The sequence below is a fragment of the Eretmochelys imbricata genome, chromosome 15, assembly GCF_965152235.1.
Source record: "Eretmochelys imbricata isolate rEreImb1 chromosome 15, rEreImb1.hap1, whole genome shotgun sequence".
Classification (NCBI taxonomy): Eukaryota; Metazoa; Chordata; order Testudines; family Cheloniidae; genus Eretmochelys; species Eretmochelys imbricata.
In genome coordinates this window covers 12,691,378-12,715,365 of record NC_135586.1, presented here as the reverse complement: position 1 = coordinate 12,715,365, position 23,988 = coordinate 12,691,378, and the positions used below count along the sequence as shown (strand labels likewise).

The window sequence follows — 23,988 nt, the reverse complement described above, 5'->3', positions numbered from 1 at the left end:
AGCAGTGTGGTTTCCATTTCTCAACCATCCCAAGTCATTCTGGCATTTCTTACAATAGCAGCAAGGCGGTTTTGAACAGCCACATGTTCCACTTCACCTCTGAAACAAGGGTGTCTTTGCCTGGACTGTGCTCGCATGGCTTGATCCCTGGGTCCTGCATTATGCACTGAATTGTGGGGGGGTCTGAAAATTACCACAATGACTGTGAAATAGTAACAGCCTAACTCTTGCTAAGGAGCTTATCAGGCTCCTTTAATTAGAGTGCTGTGAGAAAACTGGTGTCATTATAAAGATTTGGAGACGCTAAAGCAGTCATTTTAGAATGATTTGCTCTGGTGCGTTCCAAAATAGTACCCAAGGTCTACTTAATTTCCTCCACTGGGACTTTAAATCATGCCACGTCGGTGCACAGTTATGGATTTATTTATTTATTTATTTATTTATTTTAAACATAATCAGTGCAACTCAGGTCAAATCTTTGAAGGCCATACTTTGGCACTTGTTTGTCAGCTAGAAAATAACTCATATTGCGATTTCTGTATTATCAAAGCAACACCGTGACAGCTAAACCTTGACATACTGTGGAAGAAGTTTGAGAATCTTGCCCTGTCGCCAAAGGACCTATATAGAATGGGACAGGAAATGAATTCAACTGACATTTTTCATTAAAAAAAGGAGTTTGGAAAAGCAAGTTTTCATCCCAAAACATTTAAGAAATTAAATTTCAGTAACTGCAAAATCTGAGCATTTTCAGCAACAATTGATGAAAACATTTGTTTTCATCAGAAATTCTCGAAGGAAAAAGTCAGTTCCTGACCTGCTCCACACCTAAAGGATTTAGGAACACAATTGCCATTGTGCTCCAAAATCCTTTGGGGTATACTTTCTGAATGACCTGACTTTCATTTAGTTGTTATTATTGTGGATTTTGTTTTTGGTTGCTTGTTTTAAAATACAGGTGAACAAATACTTGAGCTTGTTCTTTAGAGAGCTACTTCAGGTTAACATTCATTTTCAATGCAGTCTTGTTTATGTTACTAATGCCACCAGTTATTGCAACCGAATAGATTTTTAAAATCCTGTTTAGACCAGTTATATTTGAGTTCTTGGATTTCATCCAACTCCAACAGACAATGGAGAGAGGAGCAGGCTGCCAGTTTGACAGGGTTTCCCGGTGGGGAGACTTCAGTAGGCAGCGAGGGTGCTTGGGCCTTATTTACCCACCTTGCATCTCAAATCCAAATGAATGAACCCAAGCTCTGAAGGTGGGAATGTTCTTATTTCCGTTATAAAGATGGCTGAAAGTCACAAGCAACTCAAAAGTTCAAGGGGGACAGTTGGCTGAAACCACAGCTTCACACTCATCTAAGACACAACTTCTGCAATATTCAAGTCTTTGGGGTAAGCGGCAGGTAAGAAAGAAAAATCTATGTATTCAACTGCATCAAATTTGGAGTTTAAGGATGGGCACCCTGCACCCCCCCACCCCTTATTCTTTTTTCACCTTCTAGATACCACATCAAAGTGATATAACCAAACTGACCCCTCAGAAGTTATGCTTTGTAACTGAAAGACAAGATGCCATGCTGCCCTGGGTGGCAGTGGTTTATACTATGATATTCAGCTTTAAATGCTTCCTTCCTTTTTCCCTTGGACTCTTGCATGCTGTCAGAAAGGATAATAGAGAGAGACAAACTGGGGTGCGGGGAGAAGGGAAGACTCATCATAGATAAGGGGGTAGATAGATGTGCCTATTCTCTGGGACGTGAAGGAGTTGCACCAAGGAGCCAAATTGCATATAGAGCCTCCTGGTTCCTTGTGGACACGTGTACTGTACAGGTGAAAGCAGGGATGTTTACCTCCATAGGCCTGTAATTCTTTTTCAGCATAAATTAAACAGGTAGCCTCTGTCTTCCCTTTACAGCTTTTGAACAGATAAAAAACAAACAAAAGACATTGGCACCATCGCTTCTTCAGCTACCCCATCATCCCTCAAACTCCTGAAATGAGAAGCAAGACGATAGTCTTAAAAAATTGGTGAGGCTGTGGAGAAGAGTTATCCCAATCACTCTTCAGACTGTAGCTCAGATGTACTAGTTTACAGTGTAGAGTGGCCAGCACCTTACATCCTATTCACACGCCATCATACATTTCTCCTGGGAATGCGGTCACTGCTAGAAGACAGGCAAGGACAGCCACTGGCTGGATAAAGCTGAAAAATAAAGGAACAGTTTCTGCAGCTGGGGCTTTGGACCTTCCAAATGCTGTGCACTCAATCCCTGGTGAGCAGGAGTAGGGACTAGACCCTTTAGGTAGGTGCTGTATATTCTGGGAGATTTGTGCTTTTTCTTAGCACACTGATCTGTTGAAAGGCACTTTTCAATAATGGCCCTCGAAAACATCTGTCCAGATCTATTAGCAGAACCACAGGCAAATTCATTCTTTCCTGTGACAGTCCCTGAGTTGCAGTGCTCAAGTATTCTCTGCCTCCCTCTCCCCACATGTAAGCTGGTTGCTAGTTCCGCAAAGCAGCAGGCTGTCAGAGCAACTTGAGTGAGTTCAGTAGCCTGCTGGGAAGCCACCTTTCCGGGAATCAGACACAGCAGCCCAGCCATCAGCAGTCTGCAGAATGGCCTGGACGACAGCACTACTGTTAGTCCTCTTGATATCGTGTTTCCTCTTCTCTAGTTCCACTTCTATGCCCTGGAATGCAGAGAGAAGGGGTAAACACACAACAGGAGAGGCACCGAAGGATGCAGACAGAGATTACACAGTATATGCTATGTACCTCACATGCAACGCACAAGTATACTGTACCCCTGAGCTGCCCCCACTGCCAGGTCCCCTCTGCTGCTGGTAGCTCCACACAGAAACCTGTTCCACCATCTCCACCCTCCCACTCCTCCAACCAGCTACCTCCTCTCTCCGGCTTTCCAAGGAGTTTTGCTACTAAGTGACAGAAGGCAATTCTTTATTTAATTCTAAAAGGAGCACAGGATATGGTTCAAGAGGTGAATATAGCTGAACCACTTGGTAATAAGCAACCATAACATAATTAAATTTAATATCCCTGTGGAGGTGGTGGGACACCAAATAAGCCCACCACAGTAGCATTTAATTTCAAAATGGGAAACTACACAAAAAAGAGGCAGATAGTTAAACAGAAATTAAAAGGTACAGTCCCAAAAGTGAAATGCCTGCAAGCTGCATGGAAACTTAAAAAACACCATAATAGAGGTTTAAATTATATTTATACCTCACATTAAAAAACACAGTAAGAGGCACCAAAAAATGCCACCATGGCTAAACCAAGTAAAAGAAGTAGTTAGAGACAAAAAGGCATCCTTTAATAATTGGAAGTTAAATCCTATTGAAGGAAATAGAAAAGGAGCATAAACTCTGGCAAGTCAAGTGTAAAAGTATAATTAGGCAAGCCAAAAAAGAATTTGTAGAGCAATTAGCCAAAGACTCAAAAAGTAACAGCACAAGCGGGAAGCCTGCCAAAAAGTCAGTGGGGACACTGGACGATCACGGTGCTAAAGGAACACTCGAAGAAGGTAAAGCCATTGCGGAGAAACTAAATTAATTTTTTGCATCAGTCTTGACTGTGGAGTACGTGAGGAAGATTCCCAAAAACCTAAGCTATTCTTTTTAGGTGACAAAGCTGAGGAACTGTCTCAGACTGAGGTGTCATTAGAGGTGGTTTTGGAACAGCTTGATAAACTAAATAGTAATAAGTCACCAGGACCCGGTGGTGTTCACCCAAGAATTCTGAAGGAACTCAAATGTGAAAGTGCATAACTACTAACTGTGGTTAGTAACCTATCATTTAAAGCAGCTTTTATACCAGATGAGGATAGCTAACGTGACACCAATTTATAAAGAAGGCTCCAGAGGCACTCTCGGCAATTACAAGCCTAACTTCAGTACTGGGCAAACTGGTTGAAACTATAGTAAAGAACAGAATTGTCAGACACATAGCTGAACATGAGTTGCTGGGGAAGAGTCAACATGATTGTTCGTAAAGGGAACTCATGTCTCACCAATCTAAATAGAGTGCTTGAGGGTGTCAACGAGCATGTGAACAAGAGTGATCCAGTGGAGATTGTGTATACTTAGATTTTCAGAAAGCTTTTGACAGGTTCCCTCACCAAAGGTTCTTAAGCAAAGCAAGCTGTCATGGGATAAGAGGGAAGATCCTCTCATAGATCAGTAACTGGTTAAAAGATAGTAAACAATGATCAGTTTTCAGAATGGAGAGAGGTAAATAGTGGTGTCCCCCAAGGGTCTATACTGGGACCAATACTGTTCAACATTTTCATAAATAATCTAGAAAAAGGGATAAACAATGAGTTGGCAAAATTTGCAGATGATACTCAATTATTCAAGACAGTTAAGGCCAAAGTAGGTCACAAAGGAATCCCACAAAACTCTGTGACTGGGCAACAAAATGGCAGGTGACATTCAATGTGGATAAAGGCAAAGGAATGCACATTGTATGAGCTTGGGAAAATGATGTGTGCAATTCAGTGGTGTGCTTTGTATAGAGAGGAAACATAAGCAGGAAGCACAGTGGACCACAAAAGCAGAACTGCAGTGGGTTTGGGGGGTCTTTATAGATCCTGCCCAAACACAGCTGTGCTTTAGAGGATGTCAGGATTCTCTTCCCACTGGGGAACAGATGTGGGGACCTGCATGAAAGACCCCCCTAAGATTAATTCTAGCAGCTTAGGTTAAAAACTTCCCCAAGGTACAAATTCTTCCTTGTCCTTGGACAGTATCGCTGCCACCACCAAGTGAGTTAGACAAAGATTCAGGAAAGCGACCACTTGGAGTTCCTGTTTCCCCAAAATATCCCCCCCCAAGCCCCTTCACCCCCTTTCCTGGGGAAGCTTGAGAATAATATACCAACCAAATAGGTAAACAAGGTGAGCCCTTGGGTTTTTAGGACACTAAAAACCAATCAGGTTTTAAAACCAAAACTTTGTTATAAATAAAAAGTAAAAGAAGCCCCTCTGTAAAATCAGGATGGAAGATAATTTTACAGGGTAATAGGATTTAAAACACAGAGGATTCCCCTCTACGCAAAACTTTAAAGTTACAAAAAACAGGAATAAACCTCCCTCTTAGGGAAGAATTCACAAGCTAAAACAAAAGATAAACTAATGCGTTTCCTTAATTGTTTTATTCTTGGATGCTTATTTCAGGTAGGGTTTTAGGAGATGGTTTTTCCTGCCCTAGTCCGTCTCTGTCCCAGAGAGAACAACAAAAGGCCACACAAACAAACCCTCCCCCCACAGATTTGAAAGGATCTTCTTCCCCTATTGGTCCTTTTGGTCAGGTGCCAACCAGGTTATTCGAGCTTCTTAATCCCTTATAGGTAAAGGAGGGATTTTATGCTACCCTTAGCTGTATGGTTATGACAAAGGTGGAATTCAGAATCCCAGTTCCCAATTGCTCAGTTGAGCCCTTCTGTCTCGAAATAAAAAGGACAAAAACCCTAGGACATTCAAAGTCTGAATTTTGCACTTCTCTGTATCTAGACCACACATACCCCCCTATCACTGCAGTGCCCAAAGAGGGACAGCAACAGCCTTTATCAGAGGAAGCAGAGCACTAGGGTGACAGATTAGTGTATCAGAGAAGTGAGTCAGAGAAGCAGGTCTGCTGGCTTGAGTGGAGTGGTATCTGCCATTCTGAATCCAGACTGAAGGCAGGTTTTACCCCAGTGTAACAATGCATTGACAGGACAGCAAAGGTCCCATGTAAGTGGAAGTTTTCTATGGATTTCCAAGGGTGATCTCAGCACTGAATGAATATCTCCTTGGCCATCCTTCAGGTGCCATAGAATGACTCAGCTTCATACCCAACTCTTCAGGATCACGAAGAGAGTAATACATTAAGAGACAAAGCCTGTTGAAATTCACTGGGTTTGTAGTCATTACAAACTTCGTGCCAAGCCCAGGCTAAGTATTTTAAAAAGTTTTTAAGCTATGCAGGGCCAAGGACAGCATTAAATTCCCTCCAGGCAAATCCAAGGGCAGCTCTGTAGTACTGGCATTTCCGGCTTTGTTTGCAGCCAAAATTCCAAGTGCAAACCCCCATGGGTGGGCCCTTGAACTCCTTGTTGTGGACTAAGGCCAAAGCTTTGCCCAACTTTAATTCTTATGTTCATAAACAGACAAACATTATGCAATGGAACAAAGGGAAAACATTCCCACGGTGCCTGCGGAGACCAGGATCATGTGTGACATCATACCCCCAACCCCAATCCTTCCCAGAGAAGACAGACCTGCTCTACATTCTGCTCCAGCTCTGTGACACTGGGAAACAGCTGATCATGAAGTCGAGGGTCTTCCACAGCCTTCATCATATCGTACCCGAACCAGAGGGATTTGATGATTGTCTGGATGAAGCAGAAAGCCGCAGCATTAGTACATGACCTGCACCTGGAGAAATCGGTTATTGGTGTCTCAAAATACTGCAGTGAAAGAGAGCCAGATTCCTCAGCATGTTAGGCTTTACCCATACAATACTGCCTCTAAACCTGGTTGAACAGGACACAGGAGATCACCCCAGTATACAGGGCTGCTCAGGAGATTCAGACCCACTACTGCATAAATATTTACAGAGAAAAAACTTAAGCAGGAAGCAGAATGGACCACAAAAGCAGAACTGTAATGGGTCTAAGTGTCTTTATAGATCCTGCCCAAACATGGCTGTACTTTAGAGGTGGAATTCAGAATCCCAGTTCCCAATTGCTCAGTTGAACCCTTCTGTCTCTAAATAAAAAGGGAAAAACTGTAGGGCATTCAAAGTTAGTGTCTGAATTTTGCACTTCTCTGTATCTAGACCACACATACCCCCTATCACTGCAGTGCCGGGACAGCAACAGCCTTTATCAGAGGAAGCAGAGCACTAGGGTGACAGCTTCTTCCTGTGATAACCATAAACGCTTCTGTAAGAAGTTTGTACAGTGAATCATGAGGATCCACATTTCTAAAGTGGACTCAAATTAAGCCAAGTTAGAGTTCCAGTAAATAGAAAAGGAGGACTTGTGGCACCTTAGAGACTAACCAATTTATTTGAGCATAAGCTTTCGTGAGCTACAGCTCACTTCATCAGATCCATTCAGAGTTCCAGTAAATGTGAACTGTAGCTGTGCAGCACAGCTGCCATTTGAGAGTCCTGCATGTGGAGAAATGCATGAAGGAGCAGTTCCCACGCAAACCATGTAGCTCTCAGAAACATAAATATTGGATAAGTTAATAACTTTGCATGCCTGTGAGGTAAGTGACCTAGATTGTCCCCTTAATTGTCAATAAGTTATACAGAATGAGGCTCAACAGCAGCCTCTGCTGGTCTTCTGTTAAAATGTACTTGGACCATTATCACCCCAAAGCAGGGCACACCATGAAAGCTACCTCAGAAGCTTGGAACATTGTACCAAATCTGACTTGGATTCCTTACCTCTAAGGATAGTAGACTATTGTATTTGCTAACCAAGTGTTATTGACCCACTAACTCTTTCAGCAGCCTAAAAAAAATTCACCCTTTTGCACTCAGGAAAATGCAAAGAGACAGATACAAATTTTCACGTACTCAGAAATGTACACAAGTACGGGGCTTAGTGTAAACAACAGTGGGTTGTACGGACACACAGATGCTTTTTAAAGTAGCCTTTTTAAATGCCTCCAAAAGCTTACGGCATTGTAAAAGAATAAATGGACACAAATCAGATGTCAAGAATTACAACATTCATAAACCAGTCGGAGAACACTTCAATCTCTCTGGTCACTCGATTACAGACCTAAAGGTTGCAATATTACAACAAAAAGACTTCAAAAACAGACTCCAACGAGAGACTGCTGAATTGGAATTAATTTGCAAACTGGATACAATTAACTTAGGCTTGAATAGAGACCGGGAATGGATGTGTCATTACACAAAGTAAAACTATTTCCCCATGTTTCTTCCTCCCCCCGCCACCATTCCTCAGATGTTCCTGTTAAGCGCTGGAAATGGCCCACCTTGATTATCACTACAAAAGGTGTCCCCCGCCCGCCCAGTCTCCTGCTGGTAATAGCTCATCTTAAGTGATCACTCTCCTTACAGTGTGTATGGTAACACCCATTTTTTCATGTTCTGTGTGTATATAAATCTCCTTACTGTATTTTCCACTGAATGCATCCGATGAAGTGAGCTGTAGCTCACAAAAGCTTATGCTCAAATAAATTGGTTAGTCTCTGAGGTGCCACAAGTACTGCTTTTCTTTTTGCGAATACAGACTAATACGGCTGCTACTCTGAAACTCCTCATAGACTGAGCTTCCTAAATCTCTCCATTGAGTTTACTCCAAGAGAAGGTTAAGAGGTGACTTGATCACAGTCTATTACTACCTACATGGGGAAGAGATTAGTCAGTAAGTGGCTTTTTAACCAAACAGGAAAAGGCAAAATGGGATCCTATGGTTGGAAATGACAAATTCAGACTAGTATTATGGTGCAGGTTTTTAACAGTGACGGCAAGTAACCACTGGAAGAACTTACACAGGGCAGCTGTGGATTCTCCATCATTTGCAGTCTTTATATCCAGATGATGTCTTAAAATATATGCTATAGTTCACATAGACGTTATGGGCTTGATGCAGAAATTACTGGGTGAGGGTCTGCATTTTGTAGGGGGTGAGACTAGATCGTCAAAATGTTTCTTTCTACCCTTAAAATTTATGAATCTCAAGGCAATCTCATGGGAGCCTTCCCAATGAGAAGCAGGATGGAGTGACTCAGCCACCTCTCCAACCTTGTCTGGCCTCTACTATCTGTCTCCTTATCCATCCCACAGTGACACATACCAGTGCTGTTGCTGTGGTGATTTTTGTTCCTCCAGAGGCACCAACCACCATCTTGATCTTATTTGTTTTATCCACTAGGATTGATGGACACATGGAGGACAGGGGCCGTTTACCTGTAAGAGTGCACACAGACATTAACTTGTACTTAATTACATGCTCAGCATCTGAGCCCACACCGCCATAGCTTGCTTTGGCTAGAAATACAGAACACTGCTACCGATGGTCTTTTGCAGATCCCAGATCTGCTGATTCAGCGCACAACTCTCTCTCTTCAGCTGCCAAGGGGATTCTCCCCTGTCGTTGGCTTTGTAGAGGGGGTGGGAGTGAGAACTACAAGGGCTTTAAGCTGGTCCCTGACATATGGGCACACCTCAGTGTGCCAGCTATCCAGATGTGTGCACCCATACACTGGAGGCCAGGGGTCCACTTCAGAATTCATCCTTGAGGAATGGGCCCTTCCTGGTCACTTTCCTGTCTGGGTGAGAACCTCTGTAGCTCTAGATCTGATTGGGGAGGATCCCTTGCACTAAACCCCTAGCCCCCCATCCAGGGGTGAAAGTAAGTCGAGTGACTTACAGATATGCTGGGGCCAGCTCTGGCCCCCGGAAGGGGCGGGACCTAGGGCGGAAGGGGGCGGGGCTGATGGGGGGTCAGAGCCAGCCCCAGCCCACCCTGTAAGGTAAGTGCCCCCCTTTCTCCTACCCTCCCCCAACCGGGGTAGCAGCAGCAGCCGGCGCTCCAGGGACTATTTAAAGGGCCTGGGGCTCCCCTGCTTCTACTGCCCTGGTCCTTTAATTAGCCGCCGGAGCCCTGGGGAAGCGGCGGGGCTCCAGCGTCTATTTAAAGGACCAGGGCGGCAGAGGCAGCTGGAGCCCCAGCCCTTTAAATAGCCCCCGGAGCCCACCGCTACCCCAGGGCTCTGGGGGGCTATTTAAAGGGCCTGCAGCTCCCCTGCTTCTACCGCCCTGGTCCTTTAAATAGCCCCCAGAGCCCTGGGGCAGTGGGGGCTCCTGGAGAAATTGGACATTGGTGTCTCAAAATACTGCAGTGAAAGACAGCCAGATTCCTCAGCATGTTAGGCTTTACCCATACAATACTGCCTTTAAACCTGGTTGAATGGGACACAGGAGATCACCCCAGTATACCGGGCTGCTCAGGTGATTCAGAGCCACTGTAGCATAAATATTTACAAAGAGAAAACATAAGCAGGAAGCAGAATGGACCACAAAAGCAGCACTGCAGTGGGTCTGAGCATCTTTATAGATCCTGCCCAACACGGCTGTGCTTTAGAGGTGGAATTCAGAATCCCAGATCCCAATTGCTCAGTTGAGCCCTTCTGTCTGTAAATAAAAAGGGCAAAACCATAGGGCATTCAAAGTTAGTGTCTGAATTTTGCACTTCTCTGTATCTAGACCACACATACCCCCTATCACTGCAGTGCCCAAAGAGGGACAGCAACAGCCTTTATCAGAGGAAACAGAGCACTAGGGTGACAGCTTTTTCCTGGGCGGTAGAAGCAGGGGAGCCCTGGAGCTGCTACCCCAGGGCTTTAAATAGCTGCCGGAGACGCTACCCCAGGGCTTTAAAGAGCCGCCGGAGCCCCGCAGCTGCTACCCCAGGGCTCCAGCAGCGGGGTTCTGGAGGCAATTTAAAAGGCCTGGGGCTCCAGCCACTGCTGGGAGCCCCAGTTCCTTTAAATTGCCCCCTGAGGAAGCCAGGCTGCCTCCATCTCATTTTCATTGCCCCATGATCCACCCTTGTCATTGGCAAAAGGTAGCTTTTACATAAAGGGGGGTGTACCTCTGACTCCACTTCACCTGTAAAAAAATGGAAACCAGGGAAGCAAAGGGAAGAGACCTGGGTTTAAAGGTTAGAAAAAGACAGTGTATTTTTTTCAGAGCTGTATTCCAAAGGTATCGTGGGGGAGGAAGAGCATACACACCGACACAAATGCATTTTAAATATTTATGCAAATTACTTGCAGCCCGCAGATTGTTGGAATGCTGCATGGTTGTGCACCGCTCCCAGGGCCTCCCACATTCACTCTTACTGCCTCCCTGATCAGCGATGTCCAAGGCTCTCCTGCAGTTGTGGAGCATTGCACTTGGAGTGATTTTTGAGCTCACCTTTGTGAGGGCTTCAGACAGCTGGGGATAAGCAAGTCCCAGGTGTTTTCCTCAACACTACAAATGCTTGTGTTCCTCTCAGCCAGCCAGTGCATACAGATCACAGTAAGGAAACGTGATCTGTAGTTAATGAGCTTTTATCAGTGATGCAGTATACAGAACATAGGTGTTTCCGACATGTGACAGGGACCTCGACTCAGTGAGAGGTCAGAGGATGATGTCAGTCATGTCAGTACAGAGTCAGTGAGAGGTCAGGGGATGCTGCTCTTTAGCTGGCAGTCAGCATCACTTTGGTATGCAAAAGGCAGCCATGATACTGGCTAAGGAGAGGGCGTGAAGTGCTACCTGGTTCGATGAAGTTTGCAGTAGAGGGAGGGACTCCAAAGCCATTGATGATGTAAGGTGAACTGAAGTCATCCATCTCATCGTTAAATATGATTCCACTCACGTTGGAGCGAACTTCTGAGCCAAAGCTAAATAGAACAAGCAGAAGGGAAGACACGTCAAACCCAGACTCTAGGTCAAGGACAAGCTTCAGGTAAATTGTAGATTACATGAAACTAGGGCTGTTGATTAATCGCATTTAACTCATGTGATTAACTCAAAAAAATGAATCGCGATTAAAAAAATTAATCACAATGAATCGTGGTTTTAATCGCACTGTTAAACAATAGAATCCCAAATGAAATTTATTAAATATTTTTGGATGTTTTTCTACATTTTTAAATATATTGATTTCAATTACAACACAGAATACAAAGTATACAGTGCTCACTTTATATTATTTTTTATTACAAATATTTGCACTGTAAAAATGATAAAAGAAACAGTATTTTTAAATTCACCTTATACACATACTGTAGTACAATCTCTGTATCATGAAAGTGCAACTTACAAATGTCTATTTTTGTTACATAACTGAACTCAAAAACAAAACAATGTAAAACTTTAAAGCCTACAAGTCCACTCAGTCCTACTTCTTGTTCAGCCAATCGCTCAGACAAACAAGTTTGTTTACATTTACGTGAGAGAATGCTGCCCTCTTCTTATTTATAATGTCACCTGAAAGTGAGAACAGGCGTTCGCATGGCATTTTTGTAACCAGCATTGCAAGGTATTTACGTGCCAGATCTGCTAAACAGTCATATGCCCTTTCATGCGTTGGCCACCATTCCAGAAGACATGCTTCCATGCTGATGATGCTCGTTAAAAAATAACGCATTAATTAAATTTGTGACTGAACTCTTAGGGGGAGAACTGTATGTCTCCAGCTCTATTTTACCGGCATTCTGCCATATATTTCGCGTTATAGCAGTCTCTGATGACCCAGCACATGTTGTTCATTTTAAGAACACTCTCACTGCAGATGTGACAAAACACAAAGAAGGTACCAATGTGAGATTTCTAAAGATAGCTACAGCACTCGACCCAAAGGTTTAAGAATCTGAAGTGCCTTCCAAAATCTGAGAGGAATGAGGTGTGGAGCATGCTTTCAAAAGTCTTAAAAGAGAAACACTCAGATGCAGAAACTACAAAACCCAAACCACCAAAAAAGAAAATCAAACTTCTGCTGGTGGCATCTGACTCAAAAGATGAAAATGAACATGCATCTATCCGCACTGCTTTGGATCGTTACCAAGCAGAACCCATCATCAGCATGGATGCATGTTCTCTGCAATGATGGTTGAAGCATGAAGGGACATATTAATCTTTAGCACATCTGGCACATAAAGATCTTGCAGCGCCTGCTACAACAGTGCCATGCAAACGTCTGTTCTCACTTTCAACAAGAGGAGGGCAGCATTATCTCCCACACATATAAACAAAATTGTTTGTCTGAGCAATTGGCTGAACAAGTAGTAGGACTGAGTGGACTTGTAGGCTCTAAAGTTTTACATTGTTTTATTTTTTAATGCAGTTATTTTTTGTACATAATTCTACATTTGTAAGTTCAACTTTCATGATAAAGAGATTGCACTACAGTACTCGTATGAGTACTTGTATGTACAGTACTTGAATTGAAAAATACTATTTCTTTTGTTTATTACAGTGCAAATATTTGTAATAAAAAATAAATACAAAATGAGCACTGTATACTTTGTATTCTGTGTTGTAATTGAAATCAATATATTTGAAAATGTAGAAACATCCAAAATATTTAAATAAATGGTATTCTATTAAGGTTAGTGCGATTAATCACAAGTTTTTAAATCGCTTGACAGCCCTACATGAAACTATTGTATCTCAGAGTGAGACCTCACCACCCTACAAGGGACAGGCCTGCACTCAGAGAGCACCTGGCAGACAAACAGAGGGGCATAAACCAACCTCTGGATCTAACCTGGGGGAACCATTTCTCCTCTGCCTTTCACGTTGTGTAGTAACCTTCTCTGTACAGGAGACACTGCCACCAACATGAGTGGGAAACTCTATTTACAGACACTTTGCACGTGTAACTATCCCAGGTGTGAGGACAGCAGAGAATCAGGACCCAGGTTTCCCATACCAGAGCCAAACCAAACCTCCAAATACCCAAACGTGCCTAAATGTGCAGATTGAACTCCGGATCCAAACCGCCCTAGGGGTAGAGATGCATCATGGAGATAGGATTGAGTTGCAAGCTCAGATCCAGACCCATCTCTACCAGAACAGAGGCAGTATTTCACCAGAACGCCACAGCAGCATCATGTACTTTGTTTACATTTTCTCATTATTGATTAAATCACTCAGCAACTGAATAAATTGCAATCGTCTTTATAACCCGCTAGTGTCTCGCACCCGATTCATTCAGTGATGCCACAGCCCAACACTTGACACGTCACAGGCATTTTGATAGGTTGGATTTGAGCTCACCAGGAGAATCAGGCAGGAAAGATTCACTCTGAGCAGGGGGGACGAAAGGCCAACCTGGCTGCAGTCTGGTAAATAAGGATAAAGCCTCTGTTCACTAACTAAAGAACTCTCTTAATAGCCAACAACAGTGCAACACTTAGTGTGCCGATAATGGGGAGAGCAGCTGAAGTAACTATACTTCCTTTGTGATGACAGAAGGAAAGAAAGGAACAGGAAGAGTCTGACAATTTAAGGAAACATTAATTGAAAAGAGGTACTTGAGTGCGGTAGGGGATTCCCAGATGGCAAAGCTCAGGGACAGAGGGGTTGGAATAGGTCACGGCAAAATTAAACAAGAGTGGGCTTGAATGCAGCATAATGGAGGCCTTAGATCTTATGTGTCCTACTCAATAGCGTGGGACTCAGCATTAGGGGCCTGACCTGTAACATGCCCTCAGCTCCCATGGATTTCAATGACTGTTGAGGGTGCTCAGCACCTGGCAGGACTAGACCAGAGAAAAGTATAGAATCTAGAAGTCCAGTTCCAGTCTTACCAGAACAGTGGTACCTACACGACTCCAGTAAAGGGAGTTCCAGTCAGCAATTCCTCTACCAACGACTAACCCGCTATGGAGATACCAGTCCAGTGATGTTTATACCAACCACAGAACCACTATGAAGACGGCAGAGGCCTACATGGAAGTAACGTCTGAACTCATACTATTGGTTGATGGTGCTGGTGGCGGACACAGCACTGCCATCATCAGCCACAACGGAGAGATGGGATGTACCGGCATTATCTGGAGTGTAGTACTCTGGCTCATAGTAGTCGACTGTATGGGTTGCGTTGTCATTGATTTTCCCCCGTAGGTTATCTGCAAAGAACTCAGAGGTCATGTTCCTGATCACCTGTTGGGAGAGACAAATTCAGCTCAATGCTACCAATAAGTTTCAATTAAAGATTTAAATATAGAATGCTGGAACCCATGTGAGATGGCTCACATCAGACCTTGAAAACTGTCTGAAATTCTTTGTTCCTTACAGAAAGCTGAACCCCCATGCTGCTAGCATTTCAAGCTGTCATAAAGAGAAGGCTATACACACTGACATTAATATCACTGAGGCCAGTTCACGTCTTTCATTGTCAAAACACTTTATGGAAGTCCCTTGTCACCATCCCCGTGAGGTAGGCAGACAAGTGGAGTTATCCTTGTTCATAGTCTGTTATTGTCTGTATAGCGTGTTGAACACATAACATGCAAAAAGTGCAAAGCGTTATCTATATTTTGTAAATTCTACTGGCAAACCAATGGCTGCACACTGCCCACAAACACAAGGGGAAATTCCTTTTTATATCCCTGGCAGGTCAGCCATGGATCAGTGGTAACATATGGCTTTGTATTTGGATTCAGATCTGTGTTTCATCAACTTGCGGATGGCAAACAGAATTCTAAAGTGTCCTTGGAACTATCAGGGGTCCCCTGCTGGAAGCTGAAAGCCAGTCACCACTTGGCTTTCATAATGCTTTGGACATGCAGAAAGATCTTGCTTTTAGGACAGGGAATACAGTGACTTCTCTGCTATTTACCTCCGTAATGTTGACAAATGCTGGGTCTCCCAGTAAAGTCCTCTTGGCATACGCAAAGCGGAAGGCCTCCACAATGCGGTGGTAAGTCAGACCCTTTTTCTCCATGGTCGTGATGCTGTCACTGGAGAAATTAAATCCTGGCAATAGTAGATAGTACATTGTGAGCACATCTGAAAGCACATGGCCAGTGGGTGGCAAACAGGAACTGGCTCTGAAAGATGGTCAACTTGAAATCTTGAAAGAAAAGACTCAGAAGCAGGCATTGCCCCAGCCTCTGAGCCCCAACAGCCACTGCTTGGGGTCTGACAGTCACCATTAGTTTTTCCTTTTCTGCTGTTGCTGCATGGAAGACCCATTCGGAAAAAACAGGCACTGACAATACAGATTGCTGTAAGCACTTCAAAGAGAACATGTCCTCTAGTTTCTGTTAGAGTGACCTTAGGTGTTACTTGCAAGAATGGCAGGTAAGCACATTTCAAAGAGCAGTGTCCCTTTCATTTCCACACATGCAGGTATCAGAGGACACCCATCAAGAGAATCTTTTTCGTTCTTGAGCCTTTTCTTTCATATGCTAAGGCCATACCCTACATTTATGGAATTAGAGGGCTGATTCCCAGATGTACAAAGTGTTCTGCTAACAGCCTTCTGTCACTCGCCACTTCAGAACTGAGGTCGATTAAGAATGCTGCTGTTTATCTACCGAGGATTGCTATGGCAGAGCAAGTCAGCTGAACAGCCGCAGTCTTTGGGAATCCCAAGGCTGCTATCGCCTGTCACAGTGTGGATCACTGAGGCTTGCTCTTACCTTTCAGTATGTTGAGGATGAGTGCTAGCACCGGGCCACTCACGGGGGCACTGGGTGTGTACATGGTGAACTCCCCGATTGTGATGTTTAAAGGATTTTCACTCAGGATTGGAGTATAGTCTCTTAGGTCCTCCATTGAAATGATGCCCCCTAGAACAGAGAGAAAAGCCATTTGTGGCCCTGGGTTTACATGCTCTCCAGTAGGAGGAAGAACCTATCTTCCCCCTACCCCATCATTGCTGTGACTGCCAGTGGTGGGAATGCAGTGGACTCACCATGACTGTGATCTAACCAGTGAGATTCCACAGATTTACTGAGTTAAGGGGATGTGTGAATGGAGATGGGTTTATCCCTTTCTGACTCAGGGCCATATCCCCAGCTTGCAAAAATCTGCATCACTCTTGGACTGACTTATACCAGCCAGGATTCTGGCCATCTGCTTCTCTCGTTGTGGGAGACTGGTAACATCCGGGAGTGAGCCACAGAATCCTCTTGTTTTACAAGGAGGAAAAATGCTGGGGTGGATGCAGTTGCTTTATGCCCCCCACAAGCAGAGTACTTGGCACTGTCTGTTTCCAGCCTCACAGGAAGGGAACTGATGCAGGGTTTTCAGAGTGCAGTGAAGGAAAGAGGTGGCCAACACTGCGTGAACAGGGATTATTTGTCTCTACCCTCCGTGCTTTTGGGGAGCCTCATCCATGCTGTATTACGTTCCCTGAAAGGGATGCATTCAGAGAGCATTCCTGAGGGAGCCCAGCCAGGTGGACCATACACCCAGGCGAGAAACAGTGAGTGATTTTAATTTATTTTAGCTCAAGGGCACTTTAGAACCTATGGCCACATTTTCAAGAAAGCTCAGCAACCAGCAGCTCCCACTGAGAACAAGGGAGGTGGGGTGCAGAGCAGTTCTGAAGAGCAGGCCCCAGTTGTGGGTGCCAAGCACTTTTGATAAACTGGACTTTGGCAGTTCAGGCACCAGAGTGCTGAGCATGGTGTGAGCTAGACAAACTCTTGTGAGTTTTACCCCCACGAGCTGACAGGCCCCCAGACAGAACTGAAGGAAAATGGGTAAACTAGGTGTCCCTGGCCCTAGGTGTTCAGAGATGTGGCTGATAAGTGACAGAAGAGGGACAGGACATGCAAAGGTGGCCCAGGCCTATCTAGAGGCTGCATCCAATTCTGATCACCTCATCTTAAGAAAAATACAGTAAAAACTGACAGAGCTCCTGAGAAGGGCAATGAAGGTGATTAGACTGAGCACAGAAAGGATAAGACAGAAGAGACTGGTGGCTTCTATGTACTGATGTTGTCAAAACCAAGCCATTCCTCTTACCCCTTCTGTCCCTCAAGTTCCCCATCGTACTTTGTGAAGTGCTTTGAGATCTGATGAAAAGCGCTATAAGCTGTGGATCATTATCCCATAATACAAGAACTGGGCGGGGGGGGGGGGGGGAAACACAACTCAGTGATGTTAAGTGTCAGAGCATTTACAACCAATTGAAGGAATTGCTTAAAAACAAACAAACAAAAAACAGTATATAGTCAGCTGGAGGAATTCACTGCTCCAGGAGGACAAACACAATAGGTGGGTTACTACGGTTCTGTGAATTCCAGAGCTATGTACAAGGTACTAGCTAAGCCTATGCTTCTGTCACCATTTAGTGGCCTACAGAGGGTAAGAGCCCTATTCCCACAGACAGAACAGATTAAGGCCACATGGTTTGGGCCTATGTTTTTAGGTATAAACTATTATCAGTGGTTGCATCTCAGATTAGACAGCAGAACCTGATCTGCTATGGGAAGTCAGTACTTCCCATGAGTCTAAAAGCAAAAGATCTTTGGATCAGAGATTTCACTTAAGGTTATTTACTGGCTGGAAAAGAGTCTACACTGTTTTATTGTTCCCCCAAGATTAAATTTAAATCGGGCACAAAAAATTCTCCCCAAAAAATTGCTTATCTCCAATAAGACGCTAAATCAGTGGTTCTCAACCAGGGTTATGCATACCCCTGAGGGTATTCAGAGGTCTTCCAGGGGGTACATCAACTCATCTAGATATTTGCCTAGTTTTACAACAGGCTACATAAAAAGCACTAGCAAACGCAGTACAAACTAACATTTCATACAGACGGTGACTAGTTTATACTGCTCTATATACTATACACTGAAATTTAAGTACCATATTTATATTCCAATGGATTTATTTTATAGTAATATGGTAAAAATGAGAAAGTGAGCAATTTTTCAGTTCCAGTGTGTTGTGACACTTGCATTTTTATGTCTGATTTTGTAAGCGAGTAATTTTTAAGTGAGGTGAAACTTGGGGTATGCAAGACAAATCAGACTCCTGATTGGGGTACAGTAGTCTGGAAAGGTTGAGAACCACTGCTCTAAATCATCAGCCCCATGACTACTGACTTATAACCAATGACTCAACTTCAGCCAGCTGCTAATGGGTTTCACTTTCTTTGGCCATTATAAGAAGTTTTGCTAAATCAGAGACTTGGTATCACAGGAAATATTTTCATCCATGGAAGCGGAGCTTCTGCAGCTCTTCTTGATGAATACGTTTGGGGTGTATAAAAAAAGATACTCAAGCCCCTGGCTTCTCACCTGCCTCCCTGATGTCTTTGACAATTTGCTGCGCCAGACTCCCTGTGTAAAAGGCATCTGCTCCCTCATTGGCTAAAGTCTCATAGGTGTTTGCTAGTTTGGGCATCTTGATGACATCCCCCTCGTGTAGGATCATTCCTCCTCTGCAGAACACTTCACTGAGGGGGAAAGGAAAAGAGAGTGAGTGAATCAGCTGAGACATTGAGCTTCACCACAGACATCTTTGGCTTTGAATTGCACAGTATTCAGGCTAACAGCTTCCAAGAGAAAACCAGGGCTGCTGAGTTAGAAGACATGCTATTCACATGGTCCCCCAGACACAAGTACGAAGACAGTAACGCCATGCATGCTCACTGAACAACACACACAAGGAACTCCTGCCTCAGAGTTAAAACAAACTCAAGGCTCAGCACTTTGAGTGTAACCTACACTAGTGGAGAGTGGCTCTTTTTGTCTAATAGACTAGTAGCTGGTCCACATAAGAGATCAAAGCTACCACAGAAGCCAGGAATGGGGGTTTGTCCTTGAGCTCAAATGACAGAGGCTCATACTGCTGGTTCTGAAGTTTCTGCATTCAAAGCTTACTGCCAGTCCAAGCAGGGGCAATTAGAATAGCACCGATGCAGGCTCCAAAGCACTACCTACCACAGTGAGGGGTTGCTTTCAATCGCTTTCTCTTTTGACTTGATGACTTTTGCTAGAGCTTTCCCAATTGGGAACCCTTCTCTCGCCAGCTTGATGTTGGGCAGAAACAGGCTATTCCATGGCAATCTGCCATGCCGCTTATGAGCCATTTCATAGCCACGAATTTCTCCTGGAACCGCAATGGACAGGCCCCCTGGAGCAGACAGGGAATACATTAGGCCATTGGGCAACAAACACTAAGCAAGAGCAAAGACAGAGTCGTCTTTACATTTACTCATTTCCATAAGAAGTGAAGGGGACCCCTTCCATGGCCAGGTCTTCACTAGAGCTGAGCAATCAATTGGTTTCTTGCTTCAGTGTCCAAACTGGGAGAGGAGGGGGGAGAGAAACCAGGAAAAAAATTGGACTGGAAGCTGAGTTTCTCACCAAACCGATAAAACAAAAATAAAACAAAGTTTTGTTTTTGAACAAAACATTTCATTCAATCCAAAACATATGGGGTTTTTTATTGTGTGTTTATTTACTATTTAAGTAAACCCAGCTACATTTCTAAATGAAAACATTGTTTCAAGAAGAAAAGTCAAAATGTTTCATTTCAGAAGTGTCAAATCAAAGCATGCAGAATTTTTTTTTTTTTAAGCTGAAGCTACTTGCTGAATTCAGCCTGAATTCGAACAGTTTCAGTTGATGCAAAACTGCTTTTTTTGGCAGAGAAGAGTTTAGTCTGAAAAACGCTGCCTGGCTCTCATGTTCACTTAGCAAGGAAGCTGTTTGATGGGAATCGCCTGCATGAAATGGGTGGTCGCATCTCCTGCCTTTGCAACACTTCAGCCCACCCATACAATCATGCTGTGTGACACAGCTGGCTTTGGTCCAGCCACTCCCTGTACTTGTTTGGGAACTCTTGAAGCAATTGCTGGTAGCAAGGGGTTTGGGGTTTTTACCCAACACGAGGCCCTGCAGCTTGGGATGGCGTCGCTGGAGCTAGCTGAACTGGTGAAGCAGCTTATGGCTTCCAATCCAAAAACAGGGAGAAAGACTCGTAGGAAAGGGCACAAATACAACCAGAGCTGAACCATAGGACCCTCATTGCATCCACCTGCACTGGGATGGCTATTGGGTGTGGACATGTGGCATTGTACAAGTAACCCATGCGAATGGGATTTCAGTCCATGGGTTGGTGCAATGACGTGCACCTCGTCTAGACCCATTTTTATTGGCACCTCCCCAAATTGTAACGTACTCCTCGGATACCAGTTTTCCCCACAGAGACTTTTCTCTCCCCCCCCTCAAATACAGATGTACCCCAGCAAAAGAACTTGCTTTCCTAGGTCCCTCAAAGCACTCTGGGAAGTCAGTTGGTTTAGCTACTTCATGTCTTTTAGAGATGGTTCTGTTTCCAGTCAGGAGAATTTCTGCCTCTCCTCTGGACCCTCTAGGTCTGCAACTGGAGCCACCATTAATAAGACAGTCGAGTGATGGCTCTCAGGGCAACACAAGCATTGGTGAGATCTAACAGCAGGGGCTCTTGTCTATCAGAGCATGGGGACGACAGTGGCAGATGTTATGCTGTTCATGGCAATACAAAATATGGCCCCTTAACAGTTGTATATTAAGATTGATTTTTTACATTGCTCTTTGTATGAATGAGACAATGGGCACTGTTGTGACTGACTGTCTTGGACGAGACAGTACCTTCTGATTTCCTGGACAAGTGACGATACACAGCACCAATCAGCAGGAGGAGGAAGAGATTTCTGGGGCAATTGAGAAGGTGAGAATCCCAGGTGGCTGGGTAGGGCCAACTCCAGCCACAAGATGCAGTACAGTCAGAAGTACTTTGAACCCAGGAGATATTGCAACAGTAGCTAAAGTTTGAACAGCCCAAGGATCCACTGGCTGGAATCAACATGTCAGCACCACCTGACGTCTCCTTACCTTTAAGGGAGAGCTCTGTGTTGTTCCCAAACATGTCCAGGGATGCATTTTTTGGAGCCACCTCTCTTGCATTAATGACTTCTACTTTCCCTTTAAAGACATAAGGAATAAGGCTGGCATCAGCTCTTCACTCTAGACACAGCACACTGGCTTTGTGTTACTGAACCTCTGAACTAGAGCCCTACAGCCCTGAGAGCTAACTCCCGCGTTGGTAGGGCATGATGTCTATCAGACCCGCCCTGTGCTAGGATAGAATTAACAACTTTGCTTTAGACAGAGCCATGTCTCAAGTGAAGTGCTGCCCATCATTTATGACAGACCCTCTTACCTGTGCTGGTGTAGATGGTGAGGAAGAGACCCCCTCCGATTCCCATACTGTGAGGATTCATGAGGCCCACGCAGAGCAGAGCTGCAATTGCAGCATCCACTGCAGACCCTCCTTGCTGAAGGATATCCCTGAACCGGCAAAAGAGAACAAAATTATAGTCCAGCGGCAGCACAGAGGCCTCTTCTCCAGCACTTTCAGGACCTCCTTGTACAGGGTCGATCGCAGGGCAGCTACAGACAGTCAGGCCTTTGTACCAGACGTGGACTGGCCACAGAGCTTCCGCCATAGAGTGAGACACGAGAGGTGTCCTCTGTCTAAGAGGTACTTTAATGAGCTGCCCTCTCTGAGGCCAGCGGCTCAGATAAGGTATCGTTACCCATGGCATCACCTAGTGGCTGAACGTTATAAGACTGTTTCAGCATCCCATCACAACCGCCACTCCCTCCTTCTGTGCCCAGGCTCTCAAGGGGTTGCCTGATTCGGCACAGAGGCAGGAGGGAAGCAGCATCCGGTCGCCTTCTCAGCATTTTATTCAAGATGACAAAGATGCACCCTGGTTCAGTTTCACAGGGAAGAAGCCTGCAGACGACTGAGCTCTCCCTTGGTAGCATCCTCTACTCTTGAGCGTCCCCCATCTTACGGAGTAATTTTTAAAAAGCAGCCATCTCCTGCTGGTGTGGGCTGGACAGATCTGCATTAAGATCAGCTTGAAAACCTTGCTGAGGTTTTCCAGAGCTGCCTATGGCATTTAGATGTCCAGTTCCCATTTAAATGTAAAGTGGGAATTGGCCACTGAAAATCCCCATGGAGACTGGAAAAATGGATTTTAAAAGCAGCTTGAAAAGTTTATTTCAGTCATTTATGCGATTCCCATCCTTGTGGACCCATTGTACATAGCTTAGATTGCCAGCAACCATGTTTCCCAGGCATGGAGAGCAAACCAAGCATTGCAAGACTCCTCCGTTTTGGTATCCTGACCTTAATGACAGATTACAGAGCACTCGTGCATGCCACAGGCAGAGAGCTAGCAGAGCAGTTCCTGAGCGAAAGCAAATAGAAGAGTTTGGGTCCCTGACTTTGTAACAATAGCTAAGAGAATGTACGGACATGAGTAAAGAGAGATACCTTCCAATTATTGAGCACGGCCCAGCATCCGTGGCTACAGCTGCTTTCTTGTAGAGATGTCCATCCTGCGCTGGGGGCTGCAGAGCTGAGCGCAGTCCGAAGAAAAACCCCAAGAAAAGGACCAGGCCCACCAGGAAGCCAGTCAGAATCCCAACTATCAAATAGCGCTTCTTCATCTTTCTGAGGAGAGAGACACTATGAGCAGGCAATCCCCACGGGGCCTACAGGCAATCGCTGAACCTGGCACCAGTGGGCTGCTTCCAGCAGCCTGTTTCAAATACACTGGAAATGAATGTCCACCTAACTAGTTTCACACTCTGGGTTCTCACCGCTTGTCTCCTCTCTCGACTCCCAATTGAAGCAGAGGAGGTCCAGGGAAGAGCAACTGAAGGACACCAAAGGTGCATTCCATTCAGAGAAATTAGAGACTCGGCCTACTCCGTCTGGAAGGGAGGTAGATAGCGAGGAGCTTTTCAAAGGCACCCTGGGCAGATGGGCACCCAACTCTCATTGCCTTAGTTAGGACCTGGGAGCCTAATTACCCCTTTTGACTTTCAAAACTCACCCCCACGCCAAAAAGCATAACGAAATCATTGGGCATGCCTGTTCTTGCAGTCCCGTGAGAGTAAGAGTCCTCAGGGTCAGTGGGACAGTGCTCAGATGCCCTCCGTCTCAGTTAACTTTGGGGAGCCCTATCAAATGCTGTGACAGACTCCAACTCTGTTACGTCCCTGAGACCCATCAGTCAACAGTTTGTAATTCGATCAACATTAAAAAGCTCATTGCTGTCTGGCGTAGCTGGTCTCTTGCAGCTTCCTGCTCATGAGAGCGCCTGGGGAATAATGGAAACAAACATTCCTGCTCGCAGGAGCTGAGCCACTGTTTGTTTTTTTTCACTAGAGACCGAAGTTCGATTTACTGGATGGCAGTTACCAGAATTGCTCTTTTTTCCTCCTTTCCCCTCACAGAAAGTCGCCCCCTTCCCCCCTTCTGGTTTTTAAATCAGGTCTCCCTGGCTATTCAAACCTAATTGCCAGTAGCTCAGTCAACCAATTAGCTAACAACCCTGGCCCTACTGATCTGCAGCAAGTGCAAGTATTCCCTACCCTAGATTTATTTTTCATTCACAGGTAT

At 44.8% G+C, this 23,988-nt stretch overlaps 1 protein-coding gene across 3 annotated transcripts; it reads right to left on the bottom strand.

Annotated features, from left to right (window-relative positions):
- Positions 1 to 429: 429 nt before the first annotated feature.
- On the bottom strand, positions 430 to 23,030 carry GGT1 (gamma-glutamyltransferase 1). 3 transcript variants are annotated; one of them, XM_077835389.1, is made up of 12 exons: positions 22,855 to 23,030; positions 21,730 to 21,857; positions 21,402 to 21,491; positions 19,464 to 19,656; positions 18,819 to 18,976; positions 16,206 to 16,355; positions 15,401 to 15,537; positions 14,534 to 14,721; positions 11,326 to 11,453; positions 8,855 to 8,967; positions 6,293 to 6,406; positions 430 to 2,703 (listed from the first exon to the last, which is right to left on the bottom strand). In XM_077835389.1, the coding sequence occupies exons 1-12, from the start codon at positions 23,028 to 23,030 to the stop codon at positions 2,560 to 2,562; spliced, it is 1,719 nt and encodes a 572-aa protein (XP_077691515.1). In that variant the 3' UTR covers positions 430 to 2,559. The 3 variants fall into 3 exon arrangements, with proteins under 3 accessions (XP_077691515.1, XP_077691516.1, XP_077691517.1); XM_077835390.1 differs by lacking the exons at positions 15,401 to 15,537; positions 16,206 to 16,355; positions 18,819 to 18,976; ... (2 more) ...; positions 21,730 to 21,857; positions 22,855 to 23,030 and adding exons at positions 7,056 to 7,064; positions 8,658 to 8,690 and having other exon boundaries at positions 8,843 to 8,967; positions 14,534 to 14,709; XM_077835391.1 differs by lacking the exons at positions 15,401 to 15,537; positions 16,206 to 16,355; positions 18,819 to 18,976; ... (2 more) ...; positions 21,730 to 21,857; positions 22,855 to 23,030 and adding exons at positions 7,056 to 7,064; positions 8,658 to 8,684 and having other exon boundaries at positions 8,912 to 8,967; positions 14,534 to 14,709.
- Between the last annotated feature and the right edge of the window lie 958 nt (positions 23,031 to 23,988).